At 43.3% G+C, this 27076-nt stretch overlaps 1 protein-coding gene across 5 annotated transcripts; it reads left to right on the top strand.

The window, feature by feature from the left end:
• The first annotated feature begins 6946 nt into the window (after positions 1 to 6946).
• On the top strand, positions 6947 to 22102 carry LOC147152708 (uncharacterized). 5 transcript variants are annotated; one of them, XM_086042971.1, is made up of 10 exons: positions 6947 to 7023; positions 11482 to 11641; positions 16787 to 16966; positions 17062 to 17136; positions 17223 to 17335; positions 17426 to 17478; positions 21010 to 21168; positions 21337 to 21389; positions 21445 to 21578; positions 21686 to 22102. In XM_086042971.1, exons 5-9 carry the CDS (start codon positions 17316 to 17318, stop codon positions 21568 to 21570), a joined length of 411 nt encoding a protein of 136 aa, XP_085899097.1. In that variant the 5' UTR covers positions 6947 to 7023; positions 11482 to 11641; positions 16787 to 16966; positions 17062 to 17136; positions 17223 to 17315; the 3' UTR covers positions 21571 to 21578; positions 21686 to 22102. The 5 variants fall into 5 exon arrangements, 3 of the variants coding, with proteins under 3 accessions (XP_085899097.1, XP_085899088.1, XP_085899079.1); XM_086042962.1 differs by having other exon boundaries at positions 17223 to 17478; XM_086042953.1 differs by lacking the exons at positions 6947 to 7023; positions 11482 to 11641 and having other exon boundaries at positions 16728 to 17478.
• The last annotated feature ends 4974 nt before the right edge of the window (positions 22103 to 27076 follow it).

Raw genomic sequence — 27076 nt, forward strand, 5'->3', positions numbered from 1 at the left:
ATGCACCAGCATGTATGAGATCTTTAAATGAAATTATGTCTGAATGAAAAAATCGGCACATTGTCCATTAACTTCCAAATAGTATTTTACAAAAAATGCATTTAAAGGGAATGAGATTAGCTGCTTCAATTTGTGGCAAATCAAGTTGGTATGTTTATACCCACAACGATGCAAAACACCCTTTTTTTAAATCCGCCAGGCAAGATCCAAACCATCTCCTCGCAAAATTAGACAGTGTCTTGCACTAGCCTTGCACTGGTCATGAAAATTGAGCCCCTAATTTTACTCTGCTTAACAATTCCAAGCGTAGTTGTTGTGACGTGTTTGGGATAACCATCTTGCTGGAAACCCCAAATGCATCAAAATGAAATAAGATGCTGAAATGAGATGAAATGAGATGCTGATAAACTAATAAGTCTGATACTCAGACTCAATAAATTGCTGCATTATAAATGCTGCAGTTAAAATTGTGATCTATGTTTTTGTCTTTAACAATAGCACATTGCTATGTTGTGATAGTGCCGGAGGGGGATCTGCACTTGCACTGCACTTGAGCTCGAAACAATGCAACTAAACTAAGTTATAACATAAGAAAACTGTGTGTGTGGGTGCGCGTGCGTGTGTGTGCATGTGTTGGAGTGGGTGCGTGGGTGTGTTTGCACGCGCATGTGCTGTTGCTCTACCGACTGAATGGTAAAGCAGACACTGACGTTATCCCCTCAGAAGTGTTTTGTTAATCTCAAACTTTGTTTTGTGTTTGCGCTTCTCACTGATTCAATATGACAGAAGTAAGCTGGACACAAATCAAGTCAGTCGTGTTCTGTTTCACGAGTCAATGTTGGTTTTCTCTTCACCCCAAAAGGCTTCTCGAGAATCACGGGCAAATGTGCTTGCGTCTCTCTGGTTTTCACCTTTCGCAGGGTGCTTCTGGTTCCCATTAACCACGATAACCGAGGTATTACTGTATTTCCACCAAAAACAACTCACTCAAATGTTTTCATATTATTCAGCGAAGCTGGGAATTTTTCTACAAATTGAGCATCCGTCATCCATCAGTGAAGGCTACTCTTGCCCTTCCGTCGTCCGTCATTCCATCATTTTTCCCAGGGGGAAAAAAATAATACCCATCTTTAGGCCGGTCCGTCTTTATTTTCAGTTGGCGAAACTTGAACAAACATTTGAACATTGTATTTGCCGATGTTTCGTCGTCCTTATGTTTGTCGTTGGCTGAGCGCTCTTAAATTACAGTATGACAGAGTTGGACATTTTACTAAAATTTACGGGTCTGTCAATGGCCATCCGTCTGCAGTCTGTGTACCCTTCCGCCATCCGTCTATTTGTCAAGCCAGACCAAATAGTAATCGCCAATCGGTCAGTCCGTCTACTATCTTAACCGTGCTTCCATTATTGCTTCTATCTATCAAAGAACAAAGGCTTCACCTTGCTGGTATTAAACTAGTTTTTAGGACATCCTCACAAGTTGACCCATCGTTCACATTTATCCCTCTGAGTTTTTGGCTTCGGGAAACAAATAAAAAATACATCCTTCATATGTGGATGGTCGTAGTGTCTGTAGTAGTTTCTACAAGTTCCATAGCAGCAGTATTTACTCTGCATTTTTTTTTTCTGAGATAAACGGGCAGAAAACAAAGAGTAATAACAGGAGTTGTCTGCAAAGTGCTGCAAGCTTCTCTGTGGACCCTCTTCCGGTTCGCGATGTGACGATATAGATATATAGAGATACGGCACGCTATTAGGACCCATTAGCTGACCAAAACAATGCCAGATGTAAAATACACGAATCAAGCAGCAAACTTACATGCATCAAACAAGTCAAGTCAAGTTATAGACGATTACGTAGATGGACGAAAATCCATTTCAACCAATGCGTAGTCCGTTTTTTATTTTTTATTTTATTTTTTTTTAAGTTTCCCGTTATCGCCTGAAAAACAGGCGTCCGTCATAGACAGATAGACGGACTGGTACGTCGGTCGGACGGAATGCCCACTTCTGCAGTATGTGGATATTTTTTTTATTGTTCAAGCCCTTTGTTGTTGAAGGCTGGATCATTTATACATGTATTGAGAAATGTATTATGAAAAAAAAATACATTACAATAACCCACAACAACAAAACAGCAACCTTCTGTACATTGGTTCAATAAATAATAGACATGCACACATTTTCTCCACATTGAAATGGCATTTTTTTGTCATACATCTGATTAGGAATCCTGTGGTGCTATGTGGGCCCTCAGTAGCGCTGGTGAAAAATTGCGGCCTATCCCAGTTTCCCATTCCTGACCTAAAGTCTCGTCCAAATAAATGCTGTATAAAATCCAAAGATCAGCCAGCACTGTTGAGCAAACACATGGAAAACAATTAAGATTAGGCCCTAGGTTTTGACTTAGCTGGCAAGTATGTGGAAACATTCCCCTTATGTTGCACACTCAGGTCATGACTTGGTCTTAGACATGAGGAAGAGAGAATGGCAGAGGCAGGTTTACCCAAATGCAGATGAAACAACAAACTGACAAGAAAATGCTTTGTTTTAAATATCAAAGAAAAACACTGGAGGCAAAGTCATTGGAAATAAACACACACACACAACAGTGAACACTACATAGAGACTTACATACAGTGGAGGAGAACCAATCCAAAAGACAGTCTTGACTGGCTGACACAAACCAGATTAAACTGATTAAAAAATGTTCATGCATACAAAGGTTTGTAGGACACCAAGCATTTTGATAAATATTTTCTTTCACTGTTTCCCTGGTGCAGTGATGATTAGCTACTGTGCAGTGGAAAATCTGCATCTGCTTAACCACCTTGCTCTTTTTACGGCACGCATGTGTTGCTAGGCAGTGTTCATAGGGCTCATTCATAACTTCCCCATTGGTCTGTGGAAAAACACAGCGGACCACGACCTGACTGTGATATGCCAAATTGGCACTATTGTATATATGAGTTTATTCATATGCAATTATTTGTTGTGTGATGTCCCCAATGCAGACTACTGAGCACACTCCTGAGAATCGTTTATTACTCTGCTGTCATCAACCATTATATTGGTGTGCAGTAATTGCAGCTGCTTATTGCTGAATTTGATCGTGTCATATAATAATATACTTCAAGTGTTACCAAAGCTCATGCTGCATGCCTCGTATTACCCATTGCCCTTGACGCAACATTGTAGATGTCCTAGAACAGGATTTAAAAGAGGATTTAATTAATCTTATTTTCATACTTTTATGTTGATTATTTTAGAGTTTTTGTAGGATTGTCAAACTAACTGCAAAATAAAACTATTAGAGAACATTGGCAACACTTCTTTGTTTTCCTCCTAGTTCCATTTTCAAAATGAATGGACTGGCCTCAGGTGGCCTTTCAGATATCGCCAATTAAAAGGATCAATCTCTCTTATTTGAAACTGGGCAGGGTATTATTTTACAAACAATAGTCCTTGTTGTTCAATATAATATTGCAAAATGTACCAAAGGACCAAAGCAAAGGGTGGATCTTGATCTTTTTGCTCTAGGTTGTGAACAGTCACCGTGCAGTCTCTCCTTGGTTTTGATGCCGTTTAATGCGGTTCGTAAAAATTCAAACAGAACGAATGCCACTGTCAGGTACTGATTGTACCTGAATTCACAGGATGCAGAAGTCTGAGCACCTGATACATAATTCAACATGAGCAGACACTGAGTGACACTGATCCATTGCTTCGATCGATAGCTTTGTTGAAAGAGAATCCAGATGAGGCAGAATTGCTGGTAATGATAGGTGGCTCACTCCATTATGCTAAGGTTGAGAGAGCAGCCTTAATTGTACAAGCAACACTCACCACCTTCTTATGTGAAGTCGTATTGACATCCAACATATCGGATTCCATGCAGCAGCAATCAGAGCTGGACTTCAGTGTGAAGCGCAACCGGGAGATGGCATAATTAACATTTATTGATACATGACTGCTGTAAGCCTGTTTGGCTAGTGAATTAAACCAGCTCATTCCAGACTTATTGGTGAGTATGAGAAATAAATAATGGATGCCTGTCCATTCACTCAGACTTTAGCATTCATCAGTAGAGCCCTTCGCCACAACCCATCACCATCAATTTCCACAATTTCTGACATCACTTTGACCCAAATGAAGTCATGATATTTTTCCTCGAAACCAAAATTCAATACACGTGCTTTCCAGTAGCCGTTTTAATGACTGAGATACACATAGAGACATATTTTTAATACAGTTGAATTAATGTCATACTGGATAATACCACCGCTCCCACAAAGAACAATGTTTTGATGTTATAAAAATGTTGCCAATATAGACCTCCATCTAATTTTGGGTTTATGCAGAGTTGGGCATTCATTCCGCCTATGTGACAGACCGGTCCATATATCCGCCTATGACTAACGCTAATTTTGCAGGTGATAAACGAAGGACGGGAACCTAAGTATAGTCGGAAGCACATTTTTTTCAGTTTATGTAATCGTCTATCGTCTATTTTTGCAGTGAGGCTTCAATGGCTGCGGTGGGTTTTCCGTTTCCCTTTGGCCGCGGCTGAGGCTTCTGGGTCCTAAAAGGAGACGCATTTACGACGGGGGCGGATCGCCAGATTGTAAGGACGGACGCGCTTAAAAATGATGAGGATGGACAGGATCGGAGGACGATTATTTTTATGAATAAGGACGGAGTGACAGAGGACGGAAGGGTACTCAGGTCACGGACGGAGGACGGACCGGCAAAAAAGGGTAAAGTGCCCAGCTCTGTAAAGGGAGTGTGAAATTTTAGGAAACTTTCCAGCTCTGGGTTTATGCCTCCACTCCTCCACATTAAAAGCATTAGTAGTTACCAAATACATTTTTCATTTTGTTTCTGTAATGGTTAATAGAGTATTTATTGGCCTTTAATCCGAAAAATATTCGGATATTTCATCATCTTCATACTAAAGGTGGGCCTTTAGCCTACCAACGGAAGTACCTTCCATCACGCTTTGCTGGGGAATGACAAATAATGGAAACTTTGAAACACTGACAGGCTAAAAGCCTGGTCCTTTTTTGTATAGATAAATGCTAAATATATAGCATTGTACCCTATCTTGCCACGGGTTATTGACTAGTGCATGCTCAGTTACACATTTTTGTGTTTTTAGTATTTGGCCTACATAAGGGGTGTCCAAACACGGTCCTCAGGGCCTGTGTCCTGCCTGTTTTCCATCTATCCAGCTGCAACGCACCTGTTTCAAAAGATCATGATCGTTATCAAGCTTCTTCAAAGCTTGCTGATGAACTGATCATTTAAATCAGGTGTGTTGCAGCAAAGAGAGTTGGAAAACGGGCAGGAAAGTGGCCCTTGAGGACTGGAGGTGGACACCCATGGCCTACATTATACCAGTGTGTTAAAAAAAACAAGTAAATTGTTTATTAGTCAATTTTATGTTGTTGTTTTTTTTATTATGTCTGCAACGCATGATTTTCATTACATGCATGAGGATAAATAGTTTGGAAAATGGATGGATGGATGGAGTATTGATTTGCGCATACAAGTCTATGTTTCTAGCATTTAGCCTACATTTTATCAATAGGCTTCAATGTACATGTATTTGCAAATACTTTAAAATGTTTTCTAAAATCGTTCCAACGAGTTTGCAAATACGACGCACAGCCTGCAATGACATTTGTCCATTATATTGCTGAAGGGTGGTTAAAATAATGATGACGGGGTGGCAAATGATAAATGCTGGACCGGTGTAATTTTCTTTACATATGTTTTATGCATCCCGACTAGTCTAAACATGGCATTGTGATTAATATTGCATTTGTGACACATGAATTAAGTACAAAAACTCACCCGTTCTTATCTATCACAGGGCGACCATCTTGCCACTTGCTGTCAACTGATTTTTTTTATTTTTAAGGAATAAAAAGGTAAATTCCGTTTGAAATGTTTCATTCATGGTGAAAATGGTGAACGGTTGAGACGCCAAATGAGAAGATTCCACATTAAAGTGCTTTAATGATGCTTTGTTTAGCAATGTATATAAGGTTTTGTACTTATGATCACTCAAAATTGGTAGCTACTGACACAATTCCATTTTTTAAATTAAATTTAAAGACAACAGATGTTTGAAGAGAAGCAAAGTAATGTCCTGGTGTTCCCATATGATTGACGGCGTGCGTTTTTTGGGGGGGGTTTACGCATCAAGTGCTACCGCCTCTGATCCAGTCAAATACTGTACTTAAAGAGGGGGTCAACCCGAACATTTTTTTTCAAGAGTATGTTCTATGCAATCCCACTAGTTGAAACAAGGCACTCTGATAAATATTGCGTTTGTGGAATAAGCTCGATTTTAGCCATCTGTCTGGCGGCCATTTTGTCACTTCTGTCGACCGAAAATGACATCACAACTACTCAGGGCTCAGGTAACGACCAATCACGGCTGACCTATTTTCTGGAGCTGATCTGTGATTGGTCGTTACCTGAGCCCTGAGCAACCGTGATGTCATTTTCAATGGACAGAAATGACAAAATGGCCGCTCCTCAGATGGCTAAAAAGGGGTGGATTTTTCTGCTTAACTCATAGTCCACAAATGCAATATTAATCAAAATGCCGTATTTCAACTTGTGGGCCTGCTGGGAACATATTCTTGAAAAAAAAATGTTTGGGTTGATTTCCTCTTTAAATACACAATAGTGTGTATGCATGTTGTATTTTATTTAGATCACAGTTGCCGTAATATAAATAGACACTTTTTAAGTCACCTCGATTACAGAGCAGGAAAATGAGTAAAAAGAATTTTTGTACTACAGTCATCTTGCTGACACAGACAAGATCCAGTAGCTCAGTTCTCATAAAAGTACTCTCACTGTCCTCATTATGTCATTTCTGACATCATGAAGCTTTCCTTGTTCTGACTTGTCAAAAACACTCCATCCATGAGCTTCCACTGCTATCAAAGTGTCATGTCTGAAACACTAGCACAGCCTTGCCAGAGAAGAAAAAGCCATCTTTAGCATGTGAGTATAGACACAGTGAAGTACAGTGAATATAAAAGGTCTGCACACCCTTGCCAGATACCCGAAATGATACCCTAATAATTCATTCATTTTTCACCAAGAATGAAAGTCATTACCTATACAATTCAATATTTGGGGGGGAGAGAGTATATATATTTTTTCGAGAAAAAAGTAAAAAGTGTGCACACTCTCTTTTATCTGGAGATGTGACTGTGTTCAGAATTCAAACAATGTTAAATGGGAGTCACCAACATTCCCTCTGAGCTGCCTGCATGATCAGTTGCGCACTGCTCTTGCCCTCACAGAGCACAGCAAGTGTATGCCGTGCATGAAAAAAAAAATACTTTATTGATGATGTAATTCATGATGGTCGCAGCAGAAGGACTTCAGAAGTCTGAAACGAAAGACTCATAGCCTCGATGTTGCTCAGCGATTAAAGTTTTAATTTTTATCCTAAAATTGGCTTACCTTAACTAGAATTTTAGCCAAAGGTACAATCCTAGTGAATTAATGCACTTTTAAACCCTAGTTGTTGTTGTGTGAAGCGTGTTGTTGTGTTTCTTTTCCCCTCCTTTCCTCGAAGTTGGTAGTCAAAAACATTAACGGAAGCCCGTTTAAAATGATAGTCGGACCGGCCTATAGACAATTACTATTCGGTCTGGCCGGACAAAATGTCGGATAAACGGACAGCGGAAGGGTACCCCGGCTGTAGGAGGAAGGCGATAAATGGACCGCAAATTTTTAATGAAATGTCCAGCTCTGGTAATTAGAACAATTTCAACTCAATGTCATTTTGTTTTAAAAAAATATATATTATAGGTATAAAAAATGTATTAAATGTCTTCAACTTATCTTAAGGATTTCCTGACATCCCCTGCTGTGACTTGCTATGCTTTCAAATTTGGTGGTAAAATCATGTGACAATATCACCAGGAATTATTCAAGAATTCCAAGATCTACTGGGTGTCGCTGCTGCACCTTTATAACAGTGGCGGAGGATGCCTGTCTGAATAATGTTTCTTCCTTCAGCTCTTTAGTTTTGTTGCTGCTGTTTTTCCTGTGACCTACTATCTGTCTGTGAAAACAAGCCCCCTTTCTCTGCCTTCTTTTCACTGCATCTTTTTGCCTCAAAATCTGTGAGACTTTATTTTTACATGGAAGGTATTCATTTTCATTCAAGACACACCGCTTCAAAATATACTTTGACACAAAATTATCAGTGAGTTTTTTTTATTATTTCACTACAAACGAGAGTGAAAGTTTTAGATCCTTGGATTACAGCCAATATTTTCGAGTCAAGATTTTCCTGGAATGAAAAAGGAATGGCATGTATAGTACATGAGGGTGGCATGCTCTTCAAATATGCACATTAGTTATTGATGATGAGTAGAAACTGTCAAAGTAAATGCTGTAGTTAGTGTGACATCCCGAGAGTGCTGAAAGTAAGGTCCAGGGATCATGGTAATGAGTGGTTATGGGCATTTATCTCATACTAAACAAAGGAGGCTTTAATTTCTTTTCTTTTCTTAATGTCTTTAATCTCATCATGACCAGTATTTATTCTTATTCCTTGTCTATGATCACATTTATTGATACTGATTCTGTTGAAAGCATTATGCTGGTACTCTTGATATTGAAGAATGCACCAAGACTTACTGTATATACTGACAAGTCAAAAATAACATTGAAATATTTTATGCTAAATTAAATCATTGTGGTAAACATTTGACTTTCGCAGGCTTGTCTCAATTAATTCTTACTTGGTTGAAAACCTTTGTGAAGGTTTTCAGGGTTTTTTTGGAAAGCTTTTTCTTTTAATTCAATAAATATTTGTACATAACTTCACATTTAGTAAAAAGACATGCAATTAATCTGCAAAAGAAGAACTGAGTGTTTAAGACAAAGAAATAAGAAAACTGTGCATAGGTTCGCGTAACCCTGAATTTGATAAGTGGTCCTATAGAAAATGGATGGTTGAGCCTCGGCACAGCTGTTATCAGAGCGGAGCATTTTACTAAAATTTGCTGGTCCTTTTATCGCCTTCCATCTTCAACATGAGTACCCTTCCTCCCTCTATCCATCCGCCTTTTTGTCAAGCCTGACCAAGTAGTAATCGTCTATAGGTTGGTCCGACTGTCATTATAAATGCGCTTCAGTTAGCCCCTCACCTCCCCCGCGGAGCAAAATTTGAAACGAAAGACTCACTGTGTTATGGAACCCTCACCGCGGCTGGACTAAATGTGTCTCCTTTTAGACCCCGAAGCTGTCAAAAAGCCTCACCGCGGTCATAGACGGTAGATGATGACGGATGGAAAAAATGCTTAGCCCGTCTATTTATTTACGTTTCCCGTCTATTGTTTATCGCCTACAAAATGGGCGTCCAACATCAGCGATAGACGGAGCCGTGCATCACATAGGCGGAATGCCCAGCTCGAGGTTGTCTGTGGTTGTGCTCCTTCAATACCAGGGACGGACTGCCCAGCTCTGCAATCTGGAAGGTGGCGGTGAAGGTGGCACTAGTAGCTTCTTTACACACACATATGTGACATAACAGCCATGCCGCTGCCAAACTAGTTTGTTTTGCAGCAACAACGAGCTGTGTGGTGGATCCTCTCCTCCGTGGCAACAAATAAATTGCCGGGGCAAACTGTACGTCGTGTGACATAACGGACCGATCACGAGAGAGAATGCGCGTGTGCGCTCCATGTTTTGCAGACCTGTCGCCATCATGTCTCACAGCACAATGCGTCGGTCACGTGATGCAATGCGGCAGTTGTTGCAAATATTTTGCGTTTGTGGAAAAAGAGTTAATCCACCCATTTTTTCAATTTGTTCACCTCTGGTCCTCAAGGGCTTCCGTCCTGCCTGTTTTCCCATCCCTCCGTGCTGCAATACACGTGATTGAAATGATCAGCTCTGAAGAAGCTTGATAATGATCCTGATGACTTGAATCAGGTGTATTGCAGCAGGGAGGGATGGAAAACAGGCCGGCCCTTGAGGACTGAGTTTAGCTTCAGCTTTGCATGTGAGCCTGAACAGGACAAACCGTACAGAAAATGGATGGCTGGGAGTCTAGAAGGCACAATCATCAGTTTACTGTATGTAGTTTTGTTACCATTTTGTTTTGTTAGGTATTATCAGTTTTTGTTGATCAGCTCACGAGCAAGCTCAGAAGAAGCTTGATATCGATCCTGATCATTTGATCCCCCAAAAATGGGTGTGCGGCCGGGCCGGAGGGTCGGACCGGGTTTGAATAGTAAATTAGCCAGCTAATGATCTTTAAATAAACCTCTGCCGCTAGCATCTCTCCCGGGGTGGCGTCATGCACGGGCTCTTTTGTTTTTTTTAGGGGGGGATGTGGGGGTGGACGGGCCCACGGCTGGACCGGCAATAAAGCGTCAAGTGCCCAGTTCTGGTAGTTTTATATTAGTGCAACTCAGCAGAGTGTATAGTTTTTGATTCCATTTTAAAATGCACTAAACATTTACAGGTAGAAAAAAATTCAGGCCACAGTATCGCTTAAATTTCAAATACTGTATCATTTATAAATATGTCAGGAATGCTGGTACAAGCTGCAAGTTTAATACAAGTTGAATTTACTTTCATCTTAAATATCTTTATTTTTCTTTTGTACATATCTTAAACCAGGGGTGTCCAACCACCGGGCCACGGGCCACTTTGGACGCCGCACAGACGAAAGAAAGAAAAAAAAAAGTACAGTACTTGAAGTTTATTTATTATCCGAGGCTGCAAAACATTTTATTTTGAAAAGTGACCAGATTCTCTCTGTTACAGCCATCTATGACTGACTCATAACGCATGTCAAGTTGTCTCCGTCGCGCAACGGTAATATTAAATGCACAAGCTAGTAAATGAGTAAAATAAACTGACGTATTTGTATTCGTATTATCATTCTGCAATACTGAAAACATAAAATTTGACTTTTTTTCTGACTTCTCTGAGTACAATTTATCTGTGGAATAATGAACAGCTTTTCCTGTAGCTTCTTTTTCCAAACGCCCTGTCCACCATGACAGTGTAAGATAAGAAAATGAAAGGCATTCAATTAATTTTTCAATGAGAGCGGGAGGGATGGACTTCGGTCCTTGGAGGCCAGCAGGGAAGTGGTTGACCACAGGAAACAAGTCTTATGAATGAGGTACCGGTTCCTCTGATAAAGGAAGCAACTCTACCCTGGAGCGTAAGACAATGCGGAATGTACCTGAAGGTGGCAAATTGTTGATGAGGAAAATCAATGGTGGAATGGAAATGTGGATGAGGTGATGTCATTGCAAAGACGTCTCCATTTTTATATTTTTTGAGTGACAGCAGAAAGAAAGTGCACCATGAAATTGATTAGCCTGCAGATGCCGAGGTCACTGAGAGAAGTCAAGGAACGTGTGCTGTGACTGAGTATACCCGGGGATAGTCTATTCTGATAAAAATGTATTTTTCCAGATAAGCTGTGGTGTAAAGGTCTCAACACGCAACGTGGCCGACTTCTGACTGACTGTTGCATCCTGAAAGTGATGGCAGACACACTCTGACGGGAACTTCAGGTCCGGAAGCTTTACAAGTGGTGGCCGCTCCTGAATCATCTTTGCTTTCTTCCGTCCAGGTAACTATGTCACCAAAATATGTGCAATGAGAGGTATCTAAACAAAGCGTGAAAGGAGCAAATGCTGTATCTTATTTGGATACTTTCTGTTTGCTTGCGCTCTCACTTGCGTTTCTTGTCTTGTTCACTGATTCACTAGTTTGCAACCAATCAGAGTGATCAGCAGTCACCAAAGGCTTCAGCATGTTTAATCAGGCGAAAACCACAGACAGCCGGCCGAGGGCTCATTCCTTCCGACAGTGCGAGTCACACAAACTAAAACCAACCTCACGGTCAACACCGGCTTATGTTGAGATCTGAAGAGGCCTGGGGTCCATTTCACAAAACAGGTTTAGTGAAACCTCAGAGTCTGCTAACCCTGAAATGAGGGAAACTCTGACTTTTCCATTTCAAAATGGGAGGTAACTCAAACCAGACAAAAAGGGGTCGCTCTCGATGGTTTCAGAGAAAGAGGTAACTTAAGCTCTCAGTCAAATACCGCAGTAACAGACTATAAACCTAACCTGGTCGGGAGCAGGTTATTCTCAATCAACTAGAGCAGCCCTGGCCATCCCGTGGCATGCGGCTCTTCGGCAGGTTTCATGTGGCTCCTGAAGCCATTTCCAAAAATGAGCTGGGTGCATTGCCAACCCCATTCGTTGTGTATGTGGTGAGGGCTGGCGAGTGCGGAATGGTGCTAAAAGTACCTTGCTATCGCCCTGGTCTTGTTTCGCTGCAAAATGATGAGCCGTTCTCCTTAAAATTTTAATTTGTTCGCCAGTGTAGCATTTAAGTATGCCCTTTCCAGGTTTGTGTCAATTTTATTACTTCAAGGGTTGCAGGAAATAAAATCATCTGGATCCAGACACATTTTTAACTAGACTATACATCTACTAATTAAATGTGTCTGGATCCACATGATTTTATTTTTAAGTAGACTATACATCTACGAAATCAATGTATTTGCATCCAGATGATTTTATTTTGTGCAACCACTTGATGAAATAAAAGTGAGTAAATTCAACACAGCATTTTTTTTTTCAGTGTTGGTAGGGACAAACGTGGTATGTGCTTTTGATAATGATCTCGTATGTGGATGAAGGTGCAGCATTACTAGAGAATTAAATATTCGTAGGGAGATCAGACCACGCAATGTTTTAGCATTTCCAGAAAATTGTTCTTTTTGAGCAGTACACTGAAAAAGAATGAACAATGCTTTTATATTTCATCTTCAGCTGTTGCCAAGTGCGCTTCTCTCCCGTGAGATTGCACCTGAATGAAATAAATTAATAGGCTTCCATTCAAGCAGTTTTCCCCCATTACATTGTGATTGCAAAGGACTACATTGAAATTTACACGTGTCTCGCACATTGCCATGGTGACTCGCTCCATTGATGCTGTCTCTTCATAGTTGTGGTGCACGCGCTTAAAGCGTAAGTCAACCTAAACATATTTTTAACAAGAATATGTTCCCTACAAGCCCACTAGTTGAAACACGGCATTCTGATTAATTTTGTGTTTGTGGAATATAACTTAAGCAGCAAAATGCACTCATTTTTAGCCATCTCCTCGGGCGGCCATTTTGTCTTCTGTCGACTGAAAATGACATCACAACTGCTCAGAACGACCAATCACGGCTGACCTGTTTTCTGAATCTGAGCCGTGATTGGTCGTTGTGAGCAGTTGTGATGTCATTTTCAGTCGACAGAAGACAAAATGGCCGCCCCCAGAGATGGCTAAAAATGAGTGGATTAACACTTATTCCACAAACGCAATATTTATCAGAATGCCCTGTTTCAACTAGTGGGCTTGCATAAAACATATTCTTGAAAAAAAAAAAAATTGCGTTGACTTCCGCTTTAACTCCAGGCGAAGATACTCTGGGTTGAGGTAATTGATTCAAACCGGCTGTTCTGGAACCGGAAACTCAGAGTTTCCTATCTCAGAGTAGATGAACTCAGACTTCAAGAGTTTGTTGAACCTGCTTTGTGAAATGGACCCCTGATGAGTACAAGTACATTCTTTCATTGTTTGTCTGTATCACTTATCCTGTTAAAGGCATCAGTCCAACTACAACCTGGACTGATCACTAGTAAGTCAATTTTGTATTTGCTTTTATTTTGTTTTGCATTGTTTTACTCTGCTGTCTGTAGCCAGATGGGCACGGTAAACAAGAATCAGTTCTCAATTCCCTTACCTGGATAAATAAAGGTTTAAAGGTTTTAAAAAAATCACTGGTTGAAAACAGGCATTGGGTGAAAGTCAGCTATGTCACTCACTATACTGCCATTTCACCAGTACTAACATTGAATACAGAAACATAGTCATGTTTATGTGTTCAAAATGGTTAAATTGAATTTAATCACTGCAACAATGTTTGCTTTAATTCAATAAATTTGAGTTATAACACTCCCTGCTCTCTGGGGACTACAGATAGAGGAACAATATGTTATATTATGTTAGAGTGTAGTCATTATGGTGGAAGAAAGTAAACCCATAAATTATTCAGACCAACAGATCCATGTTGAAGATTGAAGACATACTATGCATTCATATGAATGCTTAGCATTTACCTTTTATTCTATCCTGACACCAGTAATAAAAGAAAGTTTTTTTTTTTTTTTAAATGTCGCTTACACTAATTGACAACAATCACAATGGTGAGTGGCAGTAAGGGATGGAACGGTCTGTCCGTCCATATGGCCATTTTGTGGATGAACGGACGGAGGACAAGAAATCTGGAAGGATGGACTAAGCAAGGACGGAAGTGGGTTTTCGTCCATCCCTCTAATCGTACCTAACCGGGTCAAGTACCTGATTGTCAGGGCCGCTGCCTGAGCATCCTGAGGTGTGTGTATATGTGTATGTGTGCATCCAGCAGGTACACGGGGATTGGCAGCAGCTGTGATCCATTCCTCCCAATTAAGGCAGCGCCTACTTAAGCCGTTCTGGGATGCAGACCACTTGCCAGATCGCCTTCACTCCAAGTAAAGTCACCCTACTCCGTGCTTCGACCCTCTCTGCTTGCCTGCCTCCCAGTCTTCCTGCATCGCGGTTGCCAGCCCCCTTCACGAGCCTTCACCCCCAAGAGCTAATTAATAAACGTTTGCCCACTACACCTGCCTTTCTCCATTTATGCGCCTGGGTCCTCTACCCCAACAAGCCTCATGACAGAACGATCCGGCCAGCATGGACCCAGCAGAGATTGACACCATCCGCCAAACCGTGGCAAGGCAGAGTGCGCTATTTGAACAGCATGACCAGGCAATAACTCTACTCACGCTGTTAGAGAACCGTTTGTGCCGGCCACCACCCCATACGACGGCGATCTTGAGGCGTGCCGTTCCTTCCTAGTAGAGTGTACGCTAGTTTTCGAACAACAGCCCTTGTCATATGAGACCGAACGAGCTAAAATGGCTTACCTCATTGGCTGTCTCCGGGGTTCAGCGTTGTCGTGGGCCACTGCCGAATGGGGCATGCAGAGAAGACACAAAGACGAATATCAAATTTGTGTTTGTATGGTGGAAACACTGGCCATCATATTGCAACCTGCTCAACCCCTTTTGGTAAGAGATCAGAGTCCCCAATGAGTGAGGAGGCATTGGTGAGTCATGAACCGATCTCCTCTGGTGCTACGCTTTTTAAAATCCCTATCACTCTCAGTTGGAATAACTTCACTTTCCCAGTTTCTGCCCTCGTTGACTCCGGAGCTGATGAGAACCTGATTGAACGCAACCTTGTGGAGCAAATGGGAATTCCCTTACAGAAACTGGTTGCCACCAAGAAGGCCACTGCCCTCAAGGCAGATGATTTCCCTTGTTAATTTCAAGACTGAGCCTATTCACATGAAGCTTTTGGGCAATCACCAAGAACTTGTTTGTTTACACGTTTTCGATTGTTTACAGGTTCAGGTCGTGTTGGGCATGCTTTGGCTCAGGACCCATAACCCCACTATTGATTGGACCATGCCCGGGATCACTTCATGGAGCGATTCCTGCCATAGGAACTGTTTAATGTCCGCCCTTATGCCCCCTGTTGGCCACAGTCAGCCAGAACATATCGATGTATCCCGTGTTCCAGTAGCCTACCATGACCTTGCCCAGGTATTCAGTCAACATCGTGCCACTTCTCTGCCACCTCACAGGCCATATGACTGCGCCATAGACCTTCAACCAGGTGCTCAGCTTCCCAGATGTCGGCTATTTAACATCTCGCGTGCGGCCATGGAAGCCTATATCAACGAGTCCCTCGAGAATGGCATCATTTGGCCTTCCTCGTCTCCTGTAGGGGCTGGCTTCTTTTTCATCGAGAAGAAAGACAAGACACTCCAGCCATGCGTGGACTATAGAGGCCTTAATGACATCACCATCAAGAATAAATACCCTTTGCCCATCATCGACTCTGCTTTCTCCCCACTTCATGGAGCCACCATTTTCACCAAGCTCGATTTACGTTAGGCCTATCATCTAGTCCGCATTCGGGAGGGTGATGAATGGAAGACGGCCTTCAACACACCAATGGGCCACAATGAGTACTTAGTCATGCCATTCGGCTTGACTAATGCCCCTGCTGTCTTCCAGGCCCTGGTCAACGATGTCTTGCGTGACATGATTGGAAGATTTGTTTTTGTTTATTTGGATGACATTTTGGTTTACTTGAGTTTGCGCTCAGAACATGAAAGACAGGTACACCAGGTCCTCCAACACCTGCTTGAGAACAAGCTCTATGTTAAAACGGAAAAGTGCGAATTCCATGTGTCGCGAACACACATCCTGGGCTATGTCATTGCCGAAGGACGGCTCCAGATGGACCCGGCCATGGTGAAGGCAGTTGCAGAATGGCCCAGTCCCTCGACGAACAAAGAGTTGCAACGATTCCTTGGCTTTGCCAACTTCTACCGGCGCTTTAGTCGTAACTACAGTCATGTAGCGCCCCCCTCACCAACCTCACTTCTACCTCCATACCGTTCCGCTGGTCTGTGGAGGCCAGCCTTGCTTTCGAATGATTGAAGAAACTGTTTTCATCCGCACCTGTCTTGGCCCACCCTGACCCGGGTAGGCAATTCATTGTCGAGGTGGATGCATCCGAGGTGGGGGTTGGAGCTGTGTTGTCCACGCGTTCCTCTGGGGATGGTAAGGTCCACACTTGTGCCTTCTATTCACACAGGCTTTTCCAGGCAGAGAGGAATTACAGTGTCGGCGATAGGGAACTCCTAGCCATTAAGATGGCACTGGAAGAATGGAGGCACTTCCTGGAAGGAGCAGAACACCCATTTGTTGTTTGGACTGATCATAAGAACCTCGAGTACATCCGCTCCGCCAAACGACTGAGTTCCCGCCAAGCCAGGTAGGCATTGTTCTTTGACCGCTTCACATTTACTCTTACCTATCGTCCAGGGTCGAAGAACACCAAGCCCGACGCCCTGTCTCGCCTGTTTGCAGTTAACTAGCCCTGTACTGGTCCCGAACCAGCCACCCACCTGCCTGGTAGCTTCTATCACCCTCGAAGTGGAAAAGGTGGTCAAGGATACCCTGGGGAACCACCCTGTTCCTGGGGGTTGCCCCGCAAACTCCTTGTTTGTCCCGGACTCTTCTGTTCTCAGGTGCTGCAGTGGGGGCACTTCTCAAGACTTACCTGCCATCCAGAGGTACGCCGCACGCTAGCCTTCCTACGGCAACGCTTCTGGTGGCCCACTATGGAGGAGGACGCACAGGCGTTCGTATCAGCTTGCACAGTCTGCGCTCAGAACAAGTCTTCGTCCAAAGCCAGTTCTGGCTTACTCCGGCCGCTTCTCATCCCCAACAGGCCATGGTCACACATCGCTCTGGACTCCGTCACTGGACTACCACCCTCTAAAGGTAACACTGTCATTCTAACCATAGTGAATAGATTCTCCAAGGTGGTACACTTCCTAAGCTCCCTTCAGCGAAAAGAAACTGCTGACCTTCTTGTCCAACATGTTTTCCGCCTGCACGGCATTCCCGCTGACATAGTCTCTGACTGTGGCCCTCAGTTTACCTCGCGGGTATGGAAGTGTTTTTGTGCAGCCCTTGGGATCAATGTCAGTCTGTCGTCGGGTTTCCATCCTCAGACCAATGGACAATGTGAGCGCACCAACCAGCAGCTAGAGGCTGACTTCCGCTGCATGTCTCAATCACACCCGTCCGCATGGAGCTCCCAACTTGTATGGGTTGAGTACGCCCATAACTCTCTACAGAGCTCTTCGTTAGGCATGTCTTCGTTCCAGTGCTCCTTGGGCTACCAACCACCTCTGTTCCCTTCGCAAGAGCGTGATCTAGCTATTCCTTCTGTCCAGTTCCATGTCCGTAAGTGCCACAAGGTCTGGAGGCAGGCCCGTTCTGCTTTGCTCCGCTCCTCTGCCGGTTCTCAGAAACAGGCCAACCGCCGCCGCCGCATTCCTGCCACTTCCTACTCTGTTGGGCAGAGGGTGTGACTCAGCTCCAAGAAACTGCCGCTCAAGGCAGAGTCGAGGAAGCTTTCCCTCCGCTTCATTGGGCCTTTTGAGGTCACGGCAGTGGTGAACCCGTCTGCGGTGTGGCTCTCGGCCACTGTGCGTGTCCACCCCACCTTTCATGTATCCCAGATTGAGCCGTTTCGTCGTCTTCACTGTCCCCTCCTTTGCCTACCCCTCCTCCTCCGCTGGTGATCGATGGCCACCCTGCCTTCACGGTGCGTAGGCTCCTGGATGTGCATCGCCGTGGCGTCCAGTACTTCGTTGACTGGGAAGGCTATGGGCCGGAGGAGCGCTGCTGGATCTGGCCCAGCAGGTCCTGTCCAAGTCATTGATTCGGGACTTTCGCCGCGCTCACCCTGGTCACCTTGCTCGGGCTCCTGGTGGCGCCTGTGGGAGGGGGGGTACTGTCATGGCCGCTGCCTCAGCGCCCTGAGGTGTGTATGTGTGTGCGTGTGCATCCGGGAGCAGGTACACGGGGATCGGCAGCAGCTGTAATCTATTCCTCCCAATTAAGGCAGCGCCTACTTAAGCGGTTCTGGGATGCAGACCACTTGCCCGATCGTCTTCACTCCAAGTCAAGTCACCCTACTCTGTGCTTCGACCCTCTCTGCTCGACTGCCCCCCAGTCTGCCTGCATCGCGGTTGCCAGCCCCCTCACGAGCCCTCACCCCCAAGAGCTCATTAATAAACGTTTGCCCACTACACCTGCCTTTCTCCATTTCTGCGCCTGGGTCCTCTCCCCCAACATGCCTCGTGACACCTAATGATGTGTTGTGTTCTTTTTAAAAAGCTAGTCCACTTTTCTCTTCTGCGATACCACGGAGCCGCCTTTTTTAACTGCCTGCACAACACATTTCATGTGCATTCCCTGCAGTAACTGCACCCTGTAGTAATTGCACAGGCATAGTCACAACCGTGTCAAGTAAGGCTGCCACAAACTATTATTTTGCTAGTCGACTAATCACCAACAGTAGTGCTGAATGGCACTAATACTATGAAACTACCTACACTTACACTTAAAAAAAAAAAAATACTAACACTAAATAATCAGATTTCACTTTTTGGTGCAACGATCCTTTATTTTAATGTAGAGGAGAGTGAAATCAAATGAATAAAATTAGGAAAAATCACTGTGTTAAATAAAACTAAACTAATTAGCCACTTGTATTTTTTATTTTTATTTAACCTTAATCCAAAACGTTTTGTTTTTCTTTAATATGCACAATTTAATCTACACATTCAAAATGTGTTATGCACCTGGAATGGAAAAAAAAAAAACTTTAACTATTAGGAGGAACATCATTTTTTAGAAATATAAATTAGTACATTCTTAAGAGCCGGTATGATATGTATTTTATTGTTAGGTGTTGCCATTAAGGGTTTGTGGAAAATGGGTCATGTTGGAGTGCTGAGATTTCCAATTCGTAAACGCAACACTCAGTTCGTAGTCAGTGACCGTGAGGCAGCACGTCCTCTTGCTGCTCAATGTTCGCTGTCTAATGCCTCCATAATCAGTAGTAAACGCTACAATATATCTATAATGTTAGCGTACCACAACAGGACATGCACGGTAGCCTGTGTGTGCTAGCTAAAGCTAGCTTTCAGAAACGACTGTCCTAATGTGAGAAATGAAATTGGGCATCAGCCACAATGTGCTTCCTTTTCAGATGCTCATATTGTCATGGTCTGTGTTGTGTTGATGTCATCTGCTCTGTGTTCCAGCTGATTAAGATAAGATAAGAAGATAAGAAGGCCTTTATTGATCCCACAGTGAGGAAATTTTCAGTGTTACAGCAGCAAAGATATAGGTCACACAGGGACGGCGGCATAATGTAGCCATTCATGTATAACATTAACGGCAAACATTCAGGATCAAACCTATGTAAATATACGCAGTAACTGTGTATATACACATGTATATACACACCAACATACACCTACATAAAAAGTATGAGGAACACTCATTTTAGCCTGTACATAGTACAGAGGAAAAATACTCTAAGTAAGTTACAGTGCTGCAGTGCTGTAATGAAATGTAAGGAACAGCATTGGATAAAAATAAAACTAGACTAACAGTAGTGGGGAATGTTGAGTACTGCACGGTATTACAGTAGTGGGGAATATTGGGTATTGCACGATATGAGCTCAGGTACAGGACTGCACAATTGCACTAATGTCCGCCAGTTTGTAGGGACTACACAATGTTCTTGTTAAAGAGTCTGACAGCAGCAGGCAAGAAGGAACGGCGGAATCTCTCCTTTGCACAGCGAGGGTCTAACAGTCTGTCACTGAATAGGTGAAAAGGTGTCGGGTTATGGGAAGGAAGTGAGAATCACCGCGCTTATTGACTCTGGTGCAGATGATTGTTTTGTGGACCCGTGCGTGGTGGACGCTTTAGGATGTCCGGTAGGGACACTTAATGTGGCAAGACGGGTTCTAGACCTCGATGGACGCCTCCTGGCTGAGGTAAAACAAGTTACGGGTCCGTTAACGCTGAGAATGTCCGGTAACCATTTGGTACATCGACGTTTTCTTATCATGCCGTCTAAGGTGGCCCCAGTAGTGTTAGGATTGCCCTTGCTTAAAATGCATAACTCAGATATTGACTGGGACAAGCCCGCCATTGATAATTGGAGCATATTTGGTTTGACCAGTGTGGAATAGATTTTTTTGGGAGTTGGGGGCCAGTGCGAGCCTGTCATTGGGGCACCATCCCCAAACCAACGGCCAAGTAGAGAGGTTAAATCAAGACCTGGAAACAGCTCTCCGTTGCGTGTGCCAGCATCGACTTGCATCTTGGGCCGTCCACCTGCCATGGGTGGAGTATGCCCATAACACCCTTGTGTCTTCGGCCACTGGCCGTTCACCCTTCATGTCCGCTCATGGGTACCAGCCTCCCCTGTTTCTCTCGCAGGAAGGCCAGGTCGACATCTCGTCTGTCCAACTCCATCTGTGACGAGCCCACCGGGTGTGGAAGGAGACCAGGGCGGCACTCCCCCACACGGCGTCCCGCAACCGTCGGCTCGTGGACCGGAGGAGACGCGCGGCTCCGAGCTACTCACCTGTGCAAGAGGTATGGCTGTCCACCAGGGATTTAAAACTGGCCGGTGCGTCACGCAAGCTGGGGCCACGGTTCATCGGCCCGTTTGAAGTGGAGGCGGTGGTGAATCCTGTGTCCGTGAGGCTGCACCTGCCCCCTACGATGAAGATTCATCCTGTGTTTCACGTCTCTCTGATCAAGCCTACGAGTTCCTGTCCCTTGGTGCCCCCAGCAGCCCCACCGCCGCCCCCGAGGTTAGTTAGTTGATCCGGTGTTCACGGTTCGGGAAACTTTGGACTCTCTTCGCAGGGGCCGGGGCTTCCAGTACTTGGTCGACTGGGAGGGTTATGTTCCCGAGGAGCGCCAATGGGTTCCCCACTCCTGGATCCTCGACCCATCTCTCATCCACGATTCCAACGCCCGTTGGCCTGCTAAACCGGGTGGTCCGCCAGGGGGTGTCCATTGGGGGGGGGGGGGGGGGGGGGGGGGATGTGTGCTGTCATGGTCTGTGTTGTGTTGATGTCATCTGCTCTTCTGCTCTGTGTTCCAGCTGATTAGCTGTGGGTGCGTGTCCTTCGGCGCCGCACCTGTGCGGCATTAACAATCAAGGACTTTAAAAGGACTGCGGCATCGATGGCTCGTCGTGAGATTATTCACCTTGCTTACATCCATCGAACCTAGTGTCTGTTTTTTCCAATCTGCTAAATAATCTTGTAGTTTTGGTCGCATGTTTTGGCCCGAGTGTTTGATCTTTGTGTTATCTCAATCAGAGTTTTTGTTTATTTCTACTTGGACTTTCCCTGATCCCTTTGTGGCAGGTGATTTGGCGTTTACTTGTTCTCCTTGCCTTTTGTAAGCGTTTTTGGTTTTCCTGTGATTTTTCCAGGTAATCTGCCTGTGCTTTATTTTGTACTTTGTACGGTAGTAAATTGATTGTGTTTTTGTGAATAAATATTGTTCAAATTTTCTCGCTTGTCTGCGTTTGTGGGATCCACTCCATTTCTGGGTTTTTTGGAGCTCGACACATTTATCACTGTGTTATTAGGTATGAACGGGAGACTTAGATTGTTGGCTATTAAGTAATTTTGTGAAATGCGGCCAGACTTTCGAATTCGGTTGCTAACGCTAACTCGGGAGCCATGACACTATTATGGTGTGGCTGCGCATGCATATGCCTTGCAGCCAAGCATCGAGACTGTCAGACTGGAGATGAAGCATTTTCAAGAGAACAACACAGCGTCCAAATAACCAATGCATCCACTATTAAAATTAACTGTCGACGATTTTGATCGTTTAAGTTGTTGTGTTAGTAATCTAATCTTGGCAATTCTAGTGTCAAGTAATCTACCCAATGTGCGTATGCAGTTACAGCAGTTACAGTTTACAGCAGAGGCCTTAGAGAGCGGCTATGGTTGGAGTTGCAAATCGATTCTTTTATTTTTTTTTACATCGATGAATTTATATGGATAAACTCCATTTTTGATAAATCGTTACATCCCTACAGAGAACTTATTGCATTATAACGCAAACGTTTTTCAATAAAACGCAATCGTATTGCCTACTTATAAAGCAGTCTTAAATATTCCCATTATGTCCACTGGTGGGCTCCGTTCTAGTGTCCGACGTGGATGTGTTGGCTGCTGAATGCTATCTTGGTTAAACAGTTGTACACAATTCAATCCACTCACGATACACCCAGCCATCGAGTCGATGTGAATAGGAAATTAGCCAGCTAATTAGCTTTGATTAATGTTTATGAATCATGAAACCTCTACTGTTAGCATCTCTCCCACGGCATGCCCAGATGCTTTTTTTGGGGCGGGGAGGATGGACTGACAGAATGTAAGGACTTAAGCGCTTTAAAAGGACAAGGAGGGACGGGGTCAGAGGACGATTATTTTTATGAATAAGGATGGCGGGATAAGGACGGAAAGATGCAAGATGCCTAGGTTGCGGACAGTGAACGGACCGACAAAACAGGATAAAGCGCCCATCTCTGGTTGCCATATTGATAAAGTGCTTGGTTCCTCTCGTGTAGATAAATAAGGAATTTTTTTAATGCCACCCCTGCAAACTGCTGGCACGATAATAAACATATTTTACATTATTATTACTCATGAACATCCTTTCATCTATCCATTTGCAGTACCTCCAGTATTTTGTGACGTTGCAATCTCAACTATTGAAGCAAAATATTGAAAATTGAAGAATTCAGCGAAATCGCACTTTCCCGCAACTTTTTTTAAACACTGCCACTTTCCCACAACAACTACATTTCAAAAATGAAAATTTCACATAAATTTGGTTGGTTATTGTGCCTGAAATGTCTTCGCGGGCGCCCTACTGGAAATAGAGGGGTATCTGAATTAGCGAAGAAGAAAGTCCCTTTGCTACAACCTGTTTCAGACGATGGGAACGTTGATGGCCGAGAGATGTGGAGCAAAAAAAACATGAAGCATTTACCAACTAAAAACACGGCATAGGACCATGCAAACCAATATCCGGAGCCTCTTGCCCCAAAGCAGGGGTAAACTATTTTGTTCTAAATCCAGTGTGATAATAGAGTATCAAAGAAAGCCATTCATCGACAAGCACTTCACGACTGTATCCTTCCAATTACATGTGAAAAGTTTTGAACGAAACATGTACTCTCTATAAATCCTCACGGAGGTGATGGAAGCAAGGTCTGTTGGAAGCACAGAACGAATAAAGGTAAGAAACTTAGTTATATAAAATGTGTATTTGAATAACATGTTAAGCCTAGAGTTTGGCAATATGCTGACATGAATCAATCATTTAACCTGTCTTTAAATGTGTCAGTTGAAGTTTAATCATCAGACAAATTTGAAATATGTGCAAATTATCAACTGACTCTGACACTAATGCCCTTGTCCACAAAATGTTAGTTGTGTACAAAACCTTTATTGTAATCACACCTAAAATGATTGTAAAAATGATGTATTATTACATGTTTGAAAATTACATATATTGCCCACCTGTATTTATTTCTCAGTACAGGCTGACAATGTGATATTTTTAAATGGAGGAGCTGTAGTCCTCTTCCCCTTTTCCCACTATTGCGGTAAAGTTAATGAGAAATAAATAAATCAGGTGCTTAAGGTGTTTTATTTCTTTATAATAGCATATTTTCACTTGTTTCCATATTGCATTATAATTATTTTGAACCACACACTGGTAAGAAAAAAAAGGTAAGTATAACTTAATTTGGGCCTGGAATGGATTAATTGCATTTCCATTCATTTCGAATGGGAAATATGACTTCGATTTGTGAATGTTTCAAGTTACAAATGGGCTCGTGGAACCAATTAAGATCATAATTTGAGGTTCCACTGTACTTCTTATTTCTCCCAAAGTGCTTGCCCTGTCTATTAAGGGTTCACATTTTTCCCTTGAATCTCTACCAACATTTTCGTCCAGCCTCTTCTCGTCTCTTAAACCAAAGCTTGCACACGTCACATCATGTTTTGGTCCAGTGATTCTCAACTGGTGGGTCAGGACCCAAAGGTGGGTCGTGAACTTTAACGCCAGTACTGACACACAAAATTGAGGTTACAGATGGTGTAAGAATGTCTTCATGCAGTGCAGGAAGGCACACTCAGTTGGCAAAGTATTTATTGTTTTCCATCCATCCATCCATTATCGATACCGCTTATCCTCCCAAGGGTTGCAGGCGTGCTCGAGCCTATCCCAGCTGTCTTTGTGCAGTAGGCGGGGGACACCCTGAATTGGTTGCCAGCCAATCGCAGGGCACACGGAGACAAACAAACATTCACACTCACAATCACACCTAGGGGCAATTAAACGTGTCCAATCAACCTACCATGCATGTTTTGGAATGTGGGAGGAAACCGGAGTACCCGGAGAAACAGGGACTCCATACAGGGAGGCCGGAGCCGGGATCGAACCCACGACCTCTGAACTGTGAGGCGGGCGTGCTAACCAGTCGACCACCGTGCCGCCCTTATTGTTTTCCTTGGAGTGTTTTATGTCTCATAAAAAGAAATGATTTTCATTCAAATATGTACGTTAATTATGACTATACTACTGCATAAGTGTAGGTTAGCGATGACCTATAGTGTGTTTCCCACTTGCGTACAAATCTGGGTTGTTTCACCTTTGTTGTAGCATTGGAATATTTAATGTACATACCAAGTCAAACTTGCCTTTTATTTGGAAAATAACATTTTGACAGGCATTTATCAGAAATGCTATTACCTGGGGCATGAACACAACTTCTAATGGTATCTGAAAAAAAAATTAATGCCCCCATGTAATTTCTTTCTGCAGCTGGGTCTGGCTTCCATCACGTAGACCGTGCGCCTCTCCTGCGCTGAATTTAAAGGAAATGAGGGGAGCCACTTCCACTGGCCAGGAAATAAGCCGGCAGTGTTCTCGCCCACAACGGCGCAAATGCCCCTTTGTACCTACACCTATCTATGAAAATACCAAAAAACAGAAAACTGCGGACAGTTAGACATGCTGGGTACAAAAATAGGTCCCATAATGTAAATCACACAATTGCTTTCAATCCAAAATGTAGTCAGAAGACAAACCAGAGTATTGTTTGCCTTTACACTGCAGGGTCCACCAAATGAGTTCCACAACAGTCCCCTGGGGGCATCTCAGCCCCAAGTCTGAGGTAGCAAACAGTTGATGGGATTGAATTAGGTCACAAATAGTGAGGCTATTGAGACATCCATAGCAAATAGAAAAAATAAGCTTTAGCCCTCAGTTCTCACTGCGTCTGTAACAATTAATGTTATATATATATATATATATATATATATATATATATATATATATATATATATATATATATATATATATATATATATATATATATATATAAAACTGGCAACATATGAAAATCAAGACTGGCTGCTGATGAGGTGCAACTACAACTATACCTACCAATTAGTGGTTCTCTGGCAGCTTGCCTTGTGCATGTCCAAAAGTTTTTACTGTAAGTGGATATTTCTGGCTTGTGTGGGTACTTACATATCTGTGCTCTGAGACACACTGAACTTCAGTATCACGATTTCTTTTCACCGCCAACTAGCTAACAGCTCAGCTCATCCTAACAAATGATACTGGCAATTACAGCAGATAAAATAACATGAAATTAAAAGCAAGCTTTTTGTGCAGTACCATACAGCATGCTATTGTTTGCATTTAGTGAATCAAATGATGTCGAATAATATTGTGTCAGTATCACACCATTCAGTTGCAAGCTTAATGTGTATTGTGTCGTTGGCACTGCATCGAGGCTTGCATCGTACCGGCCTCAGGCGTGGACATGCACATCTCAAATTAATAGCATGAGCATATGGATGGATAATGAAATGCATGTTGGATTGCATTCAAATAAATAATTGTCTAACATTTCTCTTAGACGATCAGCAGCGATGTTAGTGTGCTATCCACATCTTTTTTTCAGAACACACTGCTCCTTAGCCAGTATTGGCCCGGCCAGCCCCTCCCCTCCCAACACAACAGTCCCTCTCCCCGTTATTCTGCTCCATTGAGTAGAAATGTATTTGCACCCCTCTTGTTCTCTACTCAAGCAGAATGGTTGGGAGTGACAAACCTCATTATAATGTTCCTCAATGAGTGCTCCACCTTTAGCTTCATGTTGTAGCCTGCGGGGGGGCTCTTCTCCTGAGTGTTCTGACCCGCGTTTGCATGCTCTCAGTTTGACTGTCCACTCCAATGAATCAGATGCCCAAGTCACGTTTTGTCCTCTTTGCTTTTAGACTGTTACGCATGAACTGAACGTCTTCAGGGGGGAACTAAAGTGACATCATGTACTGTAGCCGTTTCATTAGTGAGCAGCCTCCGTCTAACAACAACCGGGGAAAGTATGTTCTATGAAACAGTGGCCTATGAACTGTGGTTTAATGTTGCATGTTCCACATACACT

Source organism: Filicampus tigris, chromosome 1 (genome assembly GCF_054856515.1).
Source record: "Filicampus tigris isolate MCC_2025a chromosome 1, RoL_Ftig_1.0, whole genome shotgun sequence".
Lineage (NCBI taxonomy): Eukaryota > Metazoa > Chordata > Actinopteri > Syngnathiformes > Syngnathidae > Filicampus > Filicampus tigris.